The following is an 18,825-nucleotide window of genomic DNA, read 5'->3' as shown; positions in this document are numbered from 1 at the left end:
TGAATTGGGAGGAATTGCTGTTACTGTATTACTTCCCCTCCAAAAATGTCTCAGAACGAAACCAATTGCTAAATTGGTAATGTGCAAACTCACAATATTTGCATGCATTTCTAAGTGTGGGTATGAGAGGGAGGAAGCTCCTGTTCTTGTGCACCATTTGTTTTCTTTGCCATCTGAAACATTGAGATTTGAATCTTTTATTTACATGGAGAGATTTAGTTTTTGGTTTGCACTGGTTTTTATTAAAGCTCATGACTGAGACTTGTTGGTGAGAGCATATCTCTGTGATCCACTGGGTCTAGAAATCGACATATTTACGTAAGAAAAGTAAGCCCAAATTGTAATGTGATATTTTGTTGGTGTGCTTGTGTGTGGGATGGTTACTGTTAAATCATAGTGGATTTCAACTTCAAGAACCTCTGTGTTGCCTAAAGAGAACTGAGGACTGAAGGGATCCAAGAGAATGATTTTTATTGCACCTTCATTTTGCACTAGGCAGCCACCCAGGTGGCTGGGAATTGGTGGATGGCTTTTCTGAATTAGCAGGTTGAAATCATGTATGTCATGATTTTAGTAGTCATGGTACCTGAAGTACCTGAAGGGAACCTATATCCAGGAGGGGAGAAAACTCTTCAAAAGGACTGATAATACCAGGACAAGTGGAAATGGATTTAAGTTGAAAGAGGGAAGATTTAGGTTGGATGTTAGGGGGAAGTTCTTCACTAGGAGAGTGGTTAGGCCCTGGAACAGGCTGCCCAGGGAGGTTGTGGATGCCCTGTCCTTGGAGGTGTTCAAGGCCAGGTTGGACGGGGCCCTGGGCAACCTGATCTAGTAAATGTGTATGTTTGGTGGCCCTGCCAGGAAGGGGGGTTGGAGCTTCGTGATCCTTGAGGTCCCTTCCAACCCAGGTCATTCTGTGATTCTGTGATGTCCTCCACTGGTTCAGCTGTGAGAATGGGAACAAACAGAAAATTGCACAAGAAGTTGAGGGCACTAGAAATGTTGTGTGAAATGTTCCTTCCATGTGTCCTGTTCTGCAAAGCAGGAGCTATTGTTTTGTTCTGAATAAAGGTTTTCCATGAAACCAAGACTAGATTTTTAAAGCAATCTTTATGGGTTTGGGGGATCACATTAGGCAGGGCAACCGGTGATCTCTTGTCTAAATACTATGAACAATGAAAATCACGTGGCTCTAAGAAACATTGAGCTTGATGCTGATCAAACGTGGCATCAATCCTACTTGGGATCCAAAAGTGTAATCCAGTGGTTTATACCACTGTTTTTGATTTCTTCTTATCAGCGATCTGATTTTATATGTCTACAGCCAGATTCCTTATACCTCTTTAGTTTAGGTGAGAGCGTTGCTCTTCATTTACTCTCCTTTAAGCAAATTTGCTTGCTTTACAGAAATATTTTACAGAAATAATTTCCTCAAAAAAGGAAATATACAAAACAAGTAACTAAGAAAAGAAATATAATGATTATTAAAACATTCGTGAGTTGCAACTGAAAAGTTACTCCTCTGCCTTTCTCCTGTGAACAAGTTGTGTGTGTTTTTTATAAACCTCTATGTGCTGGACATGGGTACACTTTGTGGTAAGAGCGTGATCTTATTTCTGCAAACCAGATAAGGGGAATACGTGAATCAGTATATTTAAAAGCTCACTTATTTCATTGGCACCTGTACCTGCTTGCCCTGGCGGGACAGGGTTTCTGAGAAGGTTTGCCTTTCTTGGGCTTTGAGGCTTATGTGTGGGTGTTAATGTGTACTTTTGTTTTTTGAAAACAGAAATGCTTTTATTTAGGAAAAATTAAGAGTCGTGAGTTTTATCTGTCTCTCCTTCTCTCCTTGTATGTTTAATAATGTTCTCTGCTGTCAGTCCGGTTTACCTGGAAGCAATGTACGTCCAGACTGCTTTTCAGAAGTGGTGAGTAGGTTTCCTTTGAGGCTGACATGGGTGTGTGGGCACCTCAGGACCTGTGAAAATCAACTAGTAAAAATCCTTCACAGTTTTCCTTAAGCATCATATTTAAAATTTAGTTAAAATTCCAAAAAATGTCAGATTTATGGAGCTGCTGATTTTCTCTGAGATGCAGGATCAATGCAGTACACTAAACCTGCTTTCTGTTCTAGCCTATACTGTGATCATTCGTAAAACTCCAGGGAAGAGGGTATAAGCATAAGGTCTCCCTTTCTGCTTCCAGCAAGTTATTTGTTTGATGAAGGAAAGAGGCTGCCTTATTTACCAAATTCAGTTCTGAACTTGCAAGTAGCATTTGATTTTTATGTGAAAAATCATGGATATTCATATCTAGAGTTCTAATCACTTCAAAGATATTAAAAGTAGATTAATTGAACCAAGCGAATAAACCTAGAATAATTTCATCATTCAAGTTAGCTTGCTTAATGTGTGTGTGTGTGAGCAATAGACAGTTTTTATGCAGGAGGTTTCATGGTTGCAGAGAGGAGATGCTGGTGATTCTTCATGCTCCTGTCCCTGTAGAGCAGGAGGGACCTGCTTTGGGGATTTTGGCTGCACTGACAGCTGTGGGTGTTTGGTTGCTGTGGTCCTGAAAGATGGAGGTCAGTTCTTAGCACTTAGGCTTTGTGAAGCCTAGTGCACCCTGACTGGGGCTTCCTCTGCGGGAAACAAGATATACCAGAAGGTCATCTGGATGGTTTGTGTGGGTTTTCTGCTGATAAAGTCATCACAGAGTGGCTTGCTGTTATTGTGCTATTCTCTGATATGGTACAGGGAATATTGAGTGCTGGTATGGACCCTTTTATTTGAGGCTGAGCACGAGAGAATAAGAGAGAAATGCTGGTCAAGAGCTTACAAAATGACTTCCATTCCAAAGGCTTGATATATAGCGAAACAGCAGTAGAGGAGATTTCAGGATTGTTGGGTTTGTTGTTGCTATTGTTGTAAGCACAATTAGAAACCTTCCAGTTCAAGCCTGACCCATCACACTTTAATTCTGCCACCAGTATCATTAGCAAACAAAGTGTTGCTAACAAAGTCAAACGCACAGCAGAGTTCTGGCTCTTTGTGTCTGGACCAGCTCCCAATATTAGGAATGGGAGTCAAACAGCCATCACTTCTCCTGTGCTAACACACACCCTGCCATTAGCAGTCTGAAGGCAATTTTAATAAAATACATAGCCCTGCTGAGCTGGTTTCGGAAGATAAATAAGCAGTGCAGAAAAGAAGCTTTTGTTTAAAAGTAATTATTTAAACTATGCATTACAGGTAATTTTCCTTTAACGGTATAGCATATGCTATCAGAATTTCAATAATAGCTTTGTGTTACTTATCTAGATAACATGATATTGTCATTTCCAGGAGCTTAAAATGCTGTTTTATTTTCATTTGTGTCAAATATAAGGGTAACTGGGACCTGAGTGTATATATATAAATATGTGTTTTCTATAATTTTCTGTGAGCACAATTTTATTTTTCAACATTTTATGGCAATATAACCATGTAATGATAGTTTCATAAATTGTGGGCTTGATTTATTGGCCCAGCTTAAAACAGTAAGGTGAGGAGCATCTTATTTTCTGTTTTGTGTAAGCATACCACAGTTCACAGTTGACAGAAACACAATTCTTTGAAGTGCTTTGTCAATAACAACTGCAACAGCATGGGAACTTCATAGTACAGAAGCAGACATAGCCAAACACTGTGTGCTTCAGCCCATATGTAGCTCAGGAAAAACAGAGGTGTTATTTTTACCTGTGAAATTTTTCATTTTCAGAAATTAAGTGGAAAACTTGTATTTTCTTTCTCCTGCTATTATTCTGTAGTGAAAACCTTTTGAATGACTGCAAATGATGTAGTTTACCAAAAGGAAGATGAAGTGACTAAAGGAGGGAAGCAACTTCTAGGTTTTCTTGAAAAAGCAGCCTCTGAATCACATCTTCAACTGGAAGGATTGGTGTCTGGTTGCAACAAAAATAATTTTATTTCTTCTAACTCCTAGTAAGGGAATTTGTATGTTTTCTCTTTCAGTTCTGAATGAAGTTAGGGTAGTTGCTTACAGATTGTGTTGCTGAGCGGCTGTCACTTGTACTGCTGGGGTGCAGCCTAGCTTCCAGCTCAGAAGACCCATGGTGTTTCTGCTGCAAGGAGTTATAGCAGGAAAGGTACCTGAGTGCATTAAGTGAAGTTTCAGCCCAAATTCAGACCTAAATTGTGCCAACGCCCCAAATGAGTGTTGTCCTACTAGATATCTATGGCCTTTAGAAATACCTGGCCAGTAGCAAGCAGAGTCCCAGATATTAAATGGATTTTTAGATCACTTACATGTGGCTATAGTCTATCTGGGCCAGAGTTTCCATTTACCCAAAATGGAGAAAATAGCATTTCCCAATTTCACTACCTCACAGATTTGTGAGGATGAATGTGTTTAAAACTGTGTTAATAGTATGACAGCTGGTCTGTAGGTAATGCCTCTGATTTTATTATGTCGCCCCACGATGTCAAAGGTGAATGCTGGTGGTATGGCACTAGAAGATGCACCTTCCCACCAGTATTCCATTAAATTTTGTTGCCATGCCACAGGTGGCAGCAGAGGGGAAATGTGACAAAATGGTGTTTGACTTGCAAGTGCGTATGAAACAAAGGTGTGGCAAAATGTGTGGCATTGAATTCCTTCATGTGGAAAAAATAGCACCCACTGACATTCATCAAAGCCTGATGGACCAAACAGTGGATGTGAGCACAGTGAGGCAGTGGATGGTATGTTTAAGCAGTAGTGACAGCAGTGTGAAAGACAAACCACGAATGGCTATGCACAGCTGTCACACCACAAAATGGAGAATGTCTCGATTGGTAGATTGCAACTCAGCAGATTGTGACCAGGGAACTGTGTACAGAGATGAATATTGGCTTTAGCATGTTGGAAAAGATGATAATGTTGGAATATCACAGAGTTTATCAGGACTTTTTGTACTAGTATGTGGCTGAAGGTGTTGGTTTCCTGGATTGAATCATTACTGATGGTTAGACATGATGTCACTACTAGAAGGCAGAGTCAAAATGACAGTCCAAAATAGAGTAAAGGTATGTGAATTCTCCATTGAAAAGTTCAAAACATTTTTGTGCTGTCACTGCACATGTACACTTCCTTTTGGGATTGGAAAGGGGTGATCCTTCTGGATTTCCTGGAAACTAGACAAACCATCAACTGTGACCACTACATTGCAATACTAATGAAACTAAGGATTGGAACTTGCCGAGTCAGGCTGTAAAAGAAGACAACCTTTCTCTTCCAACAGGCCCCGTGCCAACTGGAAGACCATGGCACACATTGCCAGTCTTGGCTGGACTGTCCTACCACACTTGCTGAACTATATAGTTCAGATTTGGCATTTTCTGACTTTCATCTGAAATAGATGATAGACTTTGTGGGCAACATTTTCCTAGCAATAACACTGTAGTAGCTGTGAAACGGTGAGGTACCTCTGCTGGTTCAGATTTATATGAGGACATCATGCATGGTTTTGTTCATCACTGGCAAAAATGCATTGTTAATGGTGGTGGCTATGATGCAAAACAGTGTTTTGTAGCTGAGAATTTGTTCTATCAAATAGTGTTATCATGCTCTTTGTTGTAGTATCAATGAAGGATATATGATAGGAGGCATTAGTTTCAGAGTTACCTACATATATATCTGTAGCATACATAGGTAATAGATCAACTTAAATATTTTTATTAAAAGTGGACACGATAATTCATTGGTCTGTCATAGCATTACTGTTATGCTCGGTGTTAGTAATATATGTGAAAGAGTTTAAGATCTGTTGATTAAAAAGTGACATCTTACTAACCACACATGGAGGGATGAAGAGGCTAAATAGGCAGAATTATATTACTTCAAGGTCTTACTTGTTTTTTTTCCTTTAAGTAAAGAGCATTGAATGAATGTTGTTAAGGCCAGGCTGGGAGTATTTCTTTCATGTATGCGTGTGGGTACTGGAGGCTGTGATGGGTGCAGCGAGGACTTGGAACTCTAATGCCTTAAGGGTTTCTTCATTTGAAAGCTTTGGTTTAAACCTGGGAGCCGGGGCAGGCAGCGGTGGAGGAAGAAGGAAAAGAGTGAAGAACATTAAACTTGAGTTCACTGTGTGGATTTACTCATATTGTGTTTGAACCCATTTGTTTACGTAGCTTTTCTTGCTTTTTCCAAGTGCTTCAAAGGTAGAAAATGCAAGAAAATTGAAGGCAATCAGAGATGCTAAAGGAATGTCTTGAGAGATGCAAAGCTCTCCAAAGGTAGCAAACAGTAATAATGCTAATAAAATAAGGGCAAGCCAGTTGTGTCACACACCAGAGTTTGCTCACACTGAAGGATGTTTGATTCATGTTTCAAAAGCTGTTTGCAAATTTTCATTGTTGGAGAAGTTCAGGACCACAAAGTTGCAGGTGCTATAGCAGAGTGAAGATGAGATCAGTTACATTCGTGTAGTTGAGCCTGTGCCAAACAGTCAGGGTGCTGGAAAAGAAAATGCTGTGAGCTCCCATACTTAACCATGTTTATTTGCACAGACAGTTCCATAAAGAAAAAAAAAAAGAAAAAGAAAAAGAAGAAAAAAAAGATTGCAGCGATAGATAATAGGGGATGGTACCATGAGGACATAGGGACAATGCAATGGGGATGGCACCATGGGGACAGCATTGGCACCAGCCTGGGTTGGGTTGGAGCAATTGGGGTGCCTTGAAGCATCACACGCGTGGGACCCCCCCTGGTACTCACCATGGCTTTGTCCTTGCATCCAGAGGAGTTAAAGCCCTTGGAGATGCGGTCGCATTGTCCGAGAGAGATAATAGGGAGTACTGGATTTACATTGCAGGATCAGGCCCAGTGCTTTGGCTTCCTATGGCGAATTACATTCAATATAACTACTGAGAAATGTTAATATTTACCTTCCAGATATCCAGTTGGTGAACGCACCATGTTCTATTTATGTTTGTACCAGCAGTATCAGGGAACGCAGTGACTGTGGGAAACAAGCTCTTTCGCACTGAATTGGGTTCACAGGTTGAAAGACATTTTCTTTACTTTCTTGCTCTTTTGTTAAGTACTGCCTGATCATATGCTGGCTACTTTTGGTAAGTTGTCAGCTCCTGTGCACAGGGAGAAGTCAATAGAAGAAGAGCATGCTTAGCATTTCTTGGAGTACGGCTTCCTTACTGGCAATTTGAGTACCTCTCACATAGTTGTTTTTCAGAAACAGTTTTGATTCTCTCATGCTGAACAACATTCTGGAGGTACTGCTACGAAATCAGACTTTGCATGGAGAGAATAGTATTAAGTATGAGTCAGCACATCAGATGGCCAACAATCATTTATTCTTGTTTTGTTTTCCTTCCATGTGAAGATTGAATGTTTCACATTTGTTCACCTCGTTCTCTTTTTTTCCTAGAAATCTGCAGACCAGAGTATGTCTGTTTAACAAATGCAGTTCCAGAACTGATGCCTATATTGAGTGTTGTTCTGTGTCTTAAATCTGCATACTTCTTTTTCAAGATTGTTTGAAGGTACACTGTCATTGATGTAAATCTGTCACATAAAAATCTGAAAGGGTCTCAGGATGAATGGGTACTAGTGTGTGTTTCATGTGCATGCTTTGCAGAACATCTTAAAACCCAGTGCTGAGTCCAAATATACCCCTTCAAATGACGCGAGACTTTGTTAAAGCTTATTTTATTTTTTAATTGAAGAGAAATACAATCCCTGCTAGTGCTTCCGAGGGGGTGGCTTCTTGCAGGGCTGCTGTGGGTCCGGATCACTGCCAGCCCTCCTCTTACGGGGCCGCCGGGCCCTCACAGCTGAGCGGCCAGGAGCGGAGGGGCTGCTGCCCTGAGCAGAGGGATCTGCTGCTGCCAGCTGCTCCATCTCTGGCTGGGGTTCTTCCCGTGTCCTCTGGATGTTCACAGCAGGGGTGTGACTGGGATCCCCATGGAGGACAGCCTGTGGTGTGCTGGGCTGCTCCTCTCTGCTGGCACTTTCAGTGCTGCCATTGGGTCTGGGAATTGATGTATCAGTCCCTGGTGGGGAGGCTGCGGGGCCAGGGGCGGCCACAGAGCTGTCCTCCTGCCCACTGGCTGCAGGGCCCTCCTCCTGCCCTCCGGACATGTGGACGCCCTGGAGGCCCAGCTGCCCGTGGGCCTCCTCGCCCCACCGGCTGACAACGGCGTCCACAAGGCCCTGGATGAGCGTCTCCGCTCTGTCCCCCAGGGCAGGCTGCAGCAGCCGGATCAGGGCCTCGCTGTCCAGCCCGATGTTACACAGGGCGTTGAGGATGAGGTTCTCCACCGCCATTGCCTCCCACCACTGTGTTCCAAGGATGGCTCGCAGCTCCTGGCGCAGCCATGGCAGCACAGGGTCGAGGATCTCCTGGTGCTGCCTGAACAGGGCTGCCCAGACCTCCATCAGCAGACCGCCCACCATACGCCCCTCCTCTGCCTCCACAGCCTCCTCCTCCTCTGGCAGCATCAGAAGGGGTGGAGGGGATGGCGCATTGTGCTGGGGGCTGTAGATTTGAGCGATGCCTGCCTGGAAGCAGGCAGGAACTGGTGGTGCTGGGGGACAGATGATGAAATCCAGGTCGCTGTCGTCGTCCCACGCAGCAACCTTAACAACTTCCATGGCTCTGCGGCAGAGCGGGCAGGTCTCTTTCTGCTTGGCCCACCGCAGGATGCAGCCAAGGCAGAACTCGTGACGGCACGGTACTGCGTAGGCAATGTCCTTTTGCACGTCACGGCAGATGGGACATGTCCACGCCTCCTCTGCTGCCATGGTCTCCATGCTGTGGCCTGATGGGGAGTGAAGATGAATTGCTCTCCCTCAACAGTGCCTCAGCGATGAAAGATGTGCACTGCAAGAGGGAGAGAGGCCGTGGTCATTCTCTGTCTCTGGGACAGGCAGAAGAAATGTCCTGCTCCCTCAGCAGGAAACCATTCTGATCCATGCCTCTGCCAGCCCATACCCCACACCCTCACAGGCTCAGACTGCTGCCCCGGTCCTGGCAGCTCCCCCATCCCAGAGCTCATCCCCTTGTGCCACCAAGGGTGACATGTCCCCACCCAGCTCACCTGTGCTGCTGCACGTGCACCTCGTGAGACCCCAGCTGCCTGAACCAGGCAGGCCAGGGGATTCCAGGTGATGGCTGTAGGGATGGGCACTGAGAGCAGCTGCCAGCAGTCCCCAAAGCACAGCCCAACACACAAACAAAATCCTCGCTCCACCTCCAGGCCGCACACACTCGCTCGGCAGGAGTCCAGGCTCGAGACTGACTGGGCCAGGTCCTGCCAGCGCCCAAAGCTCCATGGCATCACAGCCTGTTGCTCAGTGATGTCACCGCAGCCCTTGTTCCACCACAGCACTCACCCCAGCAGCACCACCCCGTTTGTCTTCTCCTGGGTACTGCTGTTTCTTGGAGGCTCCGAGGACTTAGCTGTGTCTTCTCAAGTGGCCTGTCACGTATCTCTGTATCTCCATTTGTTGTGTACAAAATACCTTTATACAATTTATTCTTCTTTCCTCTCTCTCTCTCTCTCTCTCTCTCTTTTTTTTTTTTTTAAGTGCCTGTAATGTCCTCAGCTTCATATGAACGCGTGTTTTAGATACTTTCTTCTTTTCTTTCTGTACTTTGCTATAGCTTTTTATCCTGCCTTCCATTTATAGGACTATTAATTCAATTCTGATGCACAGGTCTTATTTTTTCCCTGATTAAACTACCTCTATTTGATATGGAGGCTATGTTTCCTCTGATTCTGCATCAGCAAACTTTAAATTTTTCACTGATATGTTTTGCAGAAACGCTGTTCCTTATTTTCTGAGTTTTTGTCTTCTTCCTTCGGGAATGCTTGTTGAATCCTTCCCTCATTTCGTCATCTATAAGTGTCACCCTTGTTGTATTCTGGAATCTCTTCTACTGTCATTTTGGGAATACCTTTCTTAGTAGAATGAGAATTTTTCACTGGTGATTTCTTTTCCCACGTCTTTCAAGGGGAGCAGAGGGGTTGGAACTAGATGGTCTTTAAAGGTCCTTTCCAACAAACCGTTCCTTTATTGATTCTGATTGATTCTATGATATCATCTATATATTACTCTACTAATTATTGTCTGCTTCTATACTGATATTACTCTTTGACATAGTCAAAGTAGAGGTTCAATCTAGGCCATGAACATTCTTGTTCTGCCTTCTGAACTTACTCCCCGTTTCTAGCAGATGTGCCCCTTGCTTTGGTTTCTTCTGTTTCTGCTGTTGAGATTGAAGTCACCTTTTGGTGCTAAGGTGGACGAGTACTGAGCTTTTGTTGGAGTTGCTGCAGGATGGGAGCTGCTGCTGCCAGGGAGCTCAGCTACCAAGGTGGCACTGCTATTTGGGACTGGCAGGCAGAGACCAAAATGCCACCCCTTGGCTGCTGAGATAGCTAAAGATTTGTCTCCAGCAAGTGACAAGAGCCAAGGTGCTGTCGCCTGTGTTCTAATTTTAGTGGGAGTGCTGGCATGGATGCTACCTAGACAGACAACCACTGTTCCTGCCCAACCCAACCTCCTGCTGCCGGTTCTGGTCCAAGTTACTCAGCTCAATTTGTCTTCTGTTTTCAGGAAATGGTGTGCTGGAAAGAGAAGGGAAACCCCTACCTTTTTTTTTTTTTCAGAGGGCTTGTGAAGCTTGTGAGGATACTTCAAGGCAGTTAAACTCATATCTTGCACTAGCTGGCTGAACAAGAAGTATTTATGGGGATGTTATTAGTAAGGCAGCAATTGATGTATAAAGCCCGTTTGATATAAAAGGTGCCTGTGCCAGTGCTTATGATAGATGCATATGAGAAGTTCCTGTGCTTCCTGTGGCTTGGGTGCGGTTCCAGCACAGAAGCAGAAGTAATTAAAGGAGTCCACCAAAGGGGAAGGAGTGGGTCTTTTCCCTCTCCGAAGTGACTAAGGCGTGTGTGATCATTATACAGCATTTTTAGTCAGATTGTTCTGGTTTTGAGTTTCACTTTTTGGAAATAAGTGGTTAGAAAAAGGCATAAAGAAATATTTTGAAATAGTTTTTGGTCATCTTTGCAGCTAGAGGCTGTGCTGCTTTCACTGAGGTAGAGTGGCATGATGTTCCGCGCATTGCTAGCAGTGCCTTCAGCAGGGAGCTAATAATCCAGTTCCAGGTCAGGTTTTATTGGCACTCAAACTAGTTGTTTCATTGATCTCTGAGCACTTTAGAAACATAAATGTGGTTCAATATACCTTTGCCTCGAGAAATCAAGGCACAAAGGAGAGACTGCAGAAGGTTCCATTAGCAAAAAGAGAAGATATTTCTCCCTTGAATACAGCCCACTTTTGGGTTGTATTATGGTGATGTCTGTACCCACATGTGCTGCTGAAGGAAATAGGCAGCTCTGTTCCCTTGCCCTTTTATCCTGGCCACATGCTTTCAGTTTCCCTCTGCACTGGTCTCTCCTGCCTCACCAGGAGCCTGGTCAGCAAGTGAAACTGGCAGAAACCCGACTTTTGGAAACAGTGAAGAATTTTTTGCTGATTCAGCTCCCAGAATGAGTTCCTAGTGAGAGATTCCAACAAGATGCTGTTTTTGCATCATCTTAAACAACAAACACTAAGTGTTCTGTCAGACTTTGAAAAGGTCTGCAAAGACTCTGCGTAGCTGTACCTTCTTGTATCCTTTATTCGGATACAGTCTTAAACTGAAGAGAGCCTATTGGTATATATTACTATTATCATTGGCTTTTGCTAATGTGTTTTTCATTCCTGTAACAACAACACCCCAAGTATTCTGGTATTCTGGATATTGTGTAAATACTAATCAGAAGTATCCTTTTGTCAAACATGGCTGGAAATGGACAAGATGGAACAGTTCACATTCATCATGTATCTCAAAGGTCATTTCAGCCTTCTACACTCAAAAGCTATACTTGCTCCATCTTGCTTGATGGAGGATAAGTTCTGCCATTTTGAGCGGGGTAGTTTTTATTTATAATTGTGAATGTGTTTAGCCACATGGGGCTGTCAATCAGTGAGACGAATGCCCAGTAGGATTGTTTCTGTAAGTGGCCTATTTCCCCCACCCTTTCCCTCCAAATCAAGGACAGATGAAAGGTCATGATTAAAACAGTGATTTTTTCCTAAACTGTAAGTAACAGTTTGCAACTGTTTTTTTTGTTTTTTTTTTTAAACCAAGATGTCAAAACTGTATTTTGTCTTGCGGAAGGGGTGTGGGGGAGAAGAAAATTATAAGTTCTTGAAAATGTTGGCAATTTTCCAAACAATTGTGTTCAAATTTATTTTAATTATTGTACTTGTGTCAGTTCCTAGCAAGGGGTAAAAGGGGGAAAATAATTCAGTGCAATATTATGCAGCTATGGATTAAACAATTAATGGTGAACCTCTGTATCCTATTAGTATATTTGAATTCATTATTTCAACAAATTGTTTTATGAGCCAGTAACCAGTGGATTTAACCATTTATTTTATAGTCAAAACAGAATGGAAGAATAATTGTTGAGCTGAAACACATCTTTATCTGTATGAATCTTCCCAGGAATTAACCTGAGACACTCGGATAATGCTGAATATCATTGGAAAGCTATTTTGTCCCAAGGGTTCAGATTCCTAATGTGTGGTCAAGAGAAGATTTGGGCAGTTGCCTGCTGATCATCACAATAGCTCCTCTTCCTGAAGGTGTTGAGGGTTTCGGCACATTCAGCAGTTTCCTGGAAGGTATCTTAGTTGGCATTGTATGTAGTATTTTTCTTTAGAGTATGTGATAACCACTGTCTGACTGATAGTGGCATGTACATGAATGTTAAATACTTTGGTGAGCAATTTGTGTGCTCAGTTTTGTATGCAAGATATATAATTGTACCGAGCAAATAGGAAGATGTTCTGAGGAGGCAGAAGAGGGCAAATATCTAAGTGCCCAAGGATGAACATTTGATTTGACATTACTAACGTTTCTCCTTGTAGTTTGTGTTAGAAGTAAGCTAAGACCCTCATGGTACCCTAATGGAATTCTGGCTAGATAAGTTTTGTATATGCTAAGTATTTTTTCCTCAAATTACGCATGAAATCAAGATGCTGTCTTTCTGTATTGTTGGGTAATACATCTTGGTGAAGAAGGTAAAAAGGTAGTCTAATCTCGGTAGCTTTTTTCTTTTAGTGCTTTTTCCTTTTCCATAATTCCATTATGTCTTTTTAGTCTTGAATAATCTTATGCTTTTGTAATGTGCAATAAAATATGTTTTGCGTTTCACCACTGCAAAGGATGTGTGATCAGATAATTACTGTGTCACTGGTGATGCACTTGATGCCAGTAAAACTGGGTGACTTAGCCATCCTTGGGCTGCCACACAGTTGGTCCCTTAAATCTGATAATGCACAGGGCCCATGAATCAAGTTGAGCTGTGGTTGTATTTCAAGGATGGACAGAGTCATAATGTGTTTTATGACTGTCAAAGTCCTTACAAAAATGGTCTTCTGTTTGGTATGTCTGTAACCCTCATGACTGTTTTTTTGCCATTTCCTTTCATTCTCCTGTGCTACCACCCTGCTTACAAACTATCAGGTTGGCTGAGAAAATTGGCTGTTCTTTTTCTGTGTGTGTGCTGTGTTGCTATTGTTGCTGTTCTGTTTAATAGGTAAACATTTCTTTGGTAGTCAGCTTAAATTGTAGGGAAACGCTGAAGCAAACTACTGGATGACCCTGTTGCTGCTGCAGTCAGTGCCATTGACTGTGTTCTTCCACATATCTCCTGCACACAGTTGTCTTACTTTCCAGTTCTGGGTGAGTCTGCCAAGGTTCAGAACTAAGAAGGAAGCATGAAAAACTATTCTTAGGGCTTCTCCAAATCGTAAGGGGTATATGTGGTGCTGTGAGCTGCTTGGCAGTGAGAGCATTGTTGGGGGTGGAGAGGTAGAAGCAGTGCTGCCCAGCCTGATTCACAAGAAGCGTGCTCTGCCTCTACTTCTGCTTTAGTAGCATGGACTCACTAAAACTAAGGCATTTTTAGCATGGCTTTTTTGAACTTTGGTTGTTTGATGACCTCTTTTCAAGTGGCAGAATGAAACTGGTGTGGAAAGGAAGGTTTAGCTGCCAGCTGAGAATAAGATTTTAGAGGCCCTAATTTTTCAGTGTACACAGTGCAAGACAACTGATATGAAGAAAAGAATATGTGAATATGATGTCGGGAACACATGCAAAATGTGCCTGTATAAAAGTATTAACACCAGTGTACTTATAGGGATTAAAAGAGGTAAGGAATAAAATAAAATCTGTATGCAAGGCCCTTTCCTTCTCTTTTGCTGAAGAAGAGGAAGAAGAAAATCCTCTATTTGTTTCAAGCCTTTCACACAGGAACTGTGTGAAATAATTTATAGACGAGGTGTGCTATATATGAGGGCTTTTTACTGGCTACCTTGCCAATGAATTAGGACCCTATTCTGTAAAAAAAAAAAAGTTAGCACTTTCTTTGCAGCCATCCTGGGCATCCATAGCGTGGAACTCAAATGTAAATTCTTGATGAATTGGGCCCTTATGGAGGTGGTGTTCAAACAGCCTGTGAGGAGAAGAGAAACCATTCAGCCTGTGGGCAGCTGCGTGCTTCAGAGTCCTTCGATCATTACTATAATTCTCTGAAAGCAAACTAATAAAACTTCCTATTGACTTGCACTCGTGTGTGCTTTGAGCATTTATTTACAGTCTAGCATCAGCAGATTAAAAATCAATTAAAATCCATAGAAACAGCTAACGTTACATACTCTTCTTTGCTGGTAAAGATTTTTAAAAAGATTTTACATTAATACTTGCTGCTTTGTATTACTGAAAATAATGAATCGGATTCAGACAAAACCTGTGTGTCTTTAGTTCTGTAGATATATGTATCTTTAGCTTTAGAGAAGCACTGCTAGGAACCTCTTATCCCTTGCACTTCTCTCCCTCTGTAGAAATAAGGGAATTTATGCAATTCATTTAACTGAAATTGAGACGTTGAAAGCTCTCCAATACTATCATGATGGATGCTATTGCAAATGCGTAGGGAAAACAATAATCTTAATGATAAAATGATAAGTTTAATACCAGTACATTAAAATGTAAAGTGAATTTTAGCACTGCAGATACAATAAAGTAAAGGAGACTTTGATTTGTATTCCTGATTTTCTCTGAAAGCCTCAGAGATTAATTTGGGATTGTGCTGTGATTCACAGGGAGATCTTCATGGTCCCAGGGACACGGCTCTGGGCCTGGGACATGAGACTCCAGCAGGGACCTGCTATGGGGGGTTCTAAAGTGTGTTTGGTTTTTTTTCCTTAGGTTTCCTCTCCATCTGTTTGCCCCTCATTCTTTGTGAGTCTAATCTGTTTATACCGTTTACCTGTCAAATATACTGCTGCTTTCACATTTTTCATAGGTATGTGTTCCATAGGCTATTAAGCCATTGAATAGCCATGATAATTATTCTAATATGTTATTTACATGTAGATTAGAACAATACAGTCAAAACTGAGAATTTCTGCGTTTATTTGTGTTTTCTGTTTCATTTCTCAATGCAATGTTAATTTTAAACAAAGTTTACAGAAGCTAGAGATGCCATGACTTTTGTGCATTGTAAATGTTCAAGTATCAACCACAAAAGGCATTGCTGATCATGCTAGGAAGACAGAAAGCCAAATACTAAGAAATGGAGGGAAAAAAGCAAGAATGAAATCAACTGTGAAACTTGAGTCTGATCTTGTTGTAGGGATCAGTGTTGGTAGGCTGCTTTGTTTATAGAGCATTATGATTCTGTTAGGAGACTACAGAAGAGCCTTCCTCTTCGGAGAAGGGCCTGAATAACATAAAAGCAAATGAGGCCAGATTTTTTCACCAAATGCTGAAAGTAAACATAACATAAAATGCTTCTTCATTAAGCAAGCTGAATTTATCCTGTGGATGACATTTCATAGAATCATAGAATCGCAAGGTTGGAAAGGACATGCAAGATCATCTAGTCCAGCCATCCTCCCATTATTGTAGCTACAGCAAACCACTAAACCGTATCTTGTAGCTCCTCATCCAGACACCTCTTAAACACTTCCAGGGACAGCAACTCCACCACCTCCCTGTGCAGGCCATTCCAGTGCCTGACCACTCTCCGAGAGAAAAAAAGTTCCTTCTTATGTCCAGTCTAAACCTCTTCTGGTACAACTTGAGGTCATTTCCTCTTGGCCTTGGAGAAGAGGCCAAGCCCCTGCTCATCACAGCCTCCCTTTGGGAAGTTGTAGAGTGTGATGAGGTCTCCCCTGAGCCTCCTCTTCTCCAGGCTAAACAATCCCAGCTCCCTGAGCCACTCCTCATAAGACTTGTGCTCCAGACTCCTCACCAGTTTTGTTGCCCTTCTCGGGACACGTTCCAGGGCCTCAGTGACTTCCTTGTAGTGAGGAGCCCAAAACTGAACAAGATAATTGAGATGCGGCCTCACCAGTGCTGAGTACAAAGGGATGATTACCTCTCTGCTCCTGCTGGCCACACTATTTCTTATACAGACCAGGATGCCGTCCTTCTTGGCCACCTGGGCACACTGTTGGCTCATGTTCAGCTGAGCATTGACCAACACCCCCAGGTACCTTTCCTCTTCACAGTCATCCAGCCACTCAACCCCAAGCCTATAGCACTGCATGGGGTTATTGTGGCCGAAGTGCAGGACCCAGCACTTGGCCTTGTTGAACCTCATCCCATTCACATCAGCCTAGCTATCCAGCCTATCCAGATCTCTCTGAAGGGCCTCCCTATTCTCAGGCAGGTCGACACCACCTCCCAACTTGGTGTCATCTGCAAACTTAATGAGGGTACATACAGTCCCCTCATCTAGGCCATCACTTTTTTATGGCAAAAAGACTGGCATGGTGTATTGATGGACTTCAATGATGCATATACAAGTCATATACACAACTTGAATTCCACAGTTCTTTTTTGGTTCTTTGCAACCTGCATAGTGTTTATGGGGAGTGGGGTGGCACCAGAAGTGTTGTGCTGTTCATCCTACTGACTCCACATGCCTCGATGTCCTTGTGAGAACCTTGTGTCCAGCTGCAAAGGCTTCTTCCCTTCTTGCCTAAAGGACCGTAACTACGGGTTCCTTCCCTCACATCATGCTGTGAAGGGAGAGGGAACTGTCAGGATGCTGCTCAGAATGTTTCCAGTCTTTCCTAAACCATTTTCCCTGTTTCCCTGCATCTCCTCCAGTCAATTCATGGCTTGTCCATACTGTTAATGGTTCTCTTCCTCATCCTCATATCTCCCCAGCTCTTCATTCCACTGTTTTTTCTACCAAGCTAGTAACTGTCTTATTAATTTTAATACTTTTTTTTTTTTCCCAGATGATTTTTTTTTTGTTTACTCCCCCCTGTATTTGCAAAGTTTCCAATATTTCCTGTCTCCAAATTTATACTGTTAATGCTAACAAATTAATTTGCTAGGGTTCATATAGTAAGATCCCCAGGTCCTTCTGTTTTTGTTATTATGTATACCTCTTAAAATCTGTCAAAAATGTCTTTTTGAAAATGCACAAAAATACCATTCCAATACCATTCCTTTAACTAGTGCTACCATTTCATTCTTGAAATATCATACAGCTTTACAGCTTTAAGGGTGGATTTGGTTACCTTTTTCTACACTGAGCCCTGACTCATAACCAATTAGCATTACATATGTGCTAAACTGATTTCTCAAGTAGAGATGCTTTCCTGAGAGGGACTTTACATCACAGACATTCTCACCAACTGAGACTGCTCATGTGCTGAGATATTTGATAACAGGGTCACAGTCTGTCCTCTGATACAATCCCATTGAAAAAGAAACAAAGCCAAAACTGATGACATTTTCAGTATTTTACTTGAATCCAAAGTGCTGTATTTCATGATAAAGTTAAGTTTCCTCCATTTCTGGGTTACTGTAAAATAACATACTAACTTCCCTGTTAGAGCAATACACACTTTCAGTTCTTTCTTAGCGAATCATTTCTCACTTCAGATAGCTGACCTTTCTATAATTCATCTAATCTATGGAATAGTGCAATTTATCTGTTCTTTACACAACATCTTTCTTAGAATGGCTGAAGGGGGGAGAATGGGGCGGATGGAAGGGATGCATATATCTCATTATTTATTTTCTGTCTCAGTGTTTCGTCACTATTTTCAGTATCATTTATTCTGTGGAAAGATTTCCCATATGTCAGGCATATTTTAAACATGTAGCCAAGATCTACAACCCTTTATCAGATATGATGTTTAACAAAAGGTGATCTACAGAGCTTATGGGAGTGAAGCTTTTTGAAACATTATTATTTGTACAAATACCAAAAACAAATATTCTTGTTCTGGTAAACATGTAAATCAGGCTTCCCTATGTATCTCTTTCCGCCCCCCATTTGTGTGTGTGTTGTCTACAGAAACATTTAAAATGATTAGGTTTTCTCAGGTTTTCTCATACTTCAAATTTGGTACTCTTAGTGTCAGGATATTGTAAACATTAAAAATTCTTGCCATAATCCATTAAGTACTGTTAGGTATGGAGACGGCCTTGAAAGTTCCCATGTCAGACATCTCTCCATGCCTTACAGATGGGACATTGAGTTTGTCCTCTTTAAACAGACACTATTCTGTTAAAGGCTGAACACTGGACGAGGCAGGTCTTTGGCTTTCCCTTAAAACAGTTATGAAATCAATACAGTTGGGTGTGTCTGCAGTTGCCAGATGATAGATAGATAAATTTTTTTTTTACCTGCCCTTTGTTCTTCATATCTATTTATAATAAGTGTG

General features: G+C 42.1%; 2 protein-coding genes across 12 annotated transcripts in view; one reads left to right on the top strand and one right to left on the bottom strand.

The window, feature by feature from the left end:
• Nucleotides 1-18,825, top strand: part of SOX5 (SRY-box transcription factor 5) — a 622,935-nt gene that overhangs the window by 179,481 nt on the left and 424,629 nt on the right. The window lies entirely within an intron of this gene.
• Nucleotides 7,067-9,210, bottom strand: LOC146762467 (E3 ubiquitin-protein ligase Topors-like). Its single transcript, XM_085542597.1, has one exon. The coding sequence runs from the start codon at nt 8,812-8,814 to the stop codon at nt 7,744-7,746; it is 1,071 nt and encodes a 356-aa protein (XP_085398723.1). The 5' UTR covers nt 8,815-9,210; the 3' UTR covers nt 7,067-7,743.

This window comes from Coturnix japonica, chromosome 1 (assembly GCF_054131305.1).
Source record: "Coturnix japonica strain WE chromosome 1, WE-NBRP24, whole genome shotgun sequence".
In the NCBI taxonomy this organism is placed as follows: Eukaryota; Metazoa; Chordata; class Aves; order Galliformes; family Phasianidae; genus Coturnix; species Coturnix japonica.
Note: the sequence above shows the minus strand (reverse complement) of the source record. Positions and strands in the feature narration are given on the sequence as shown.

Excerpts from the sequence above, each read along its gene's own strand:
- LOC146762467 (XM_085542597.1), bottom strand. The coding sequence starts at position 8,814 with ATGGAGACCATGGCAGCAGAGGAGGCGTGGACATGTCCCATCTGCCGT.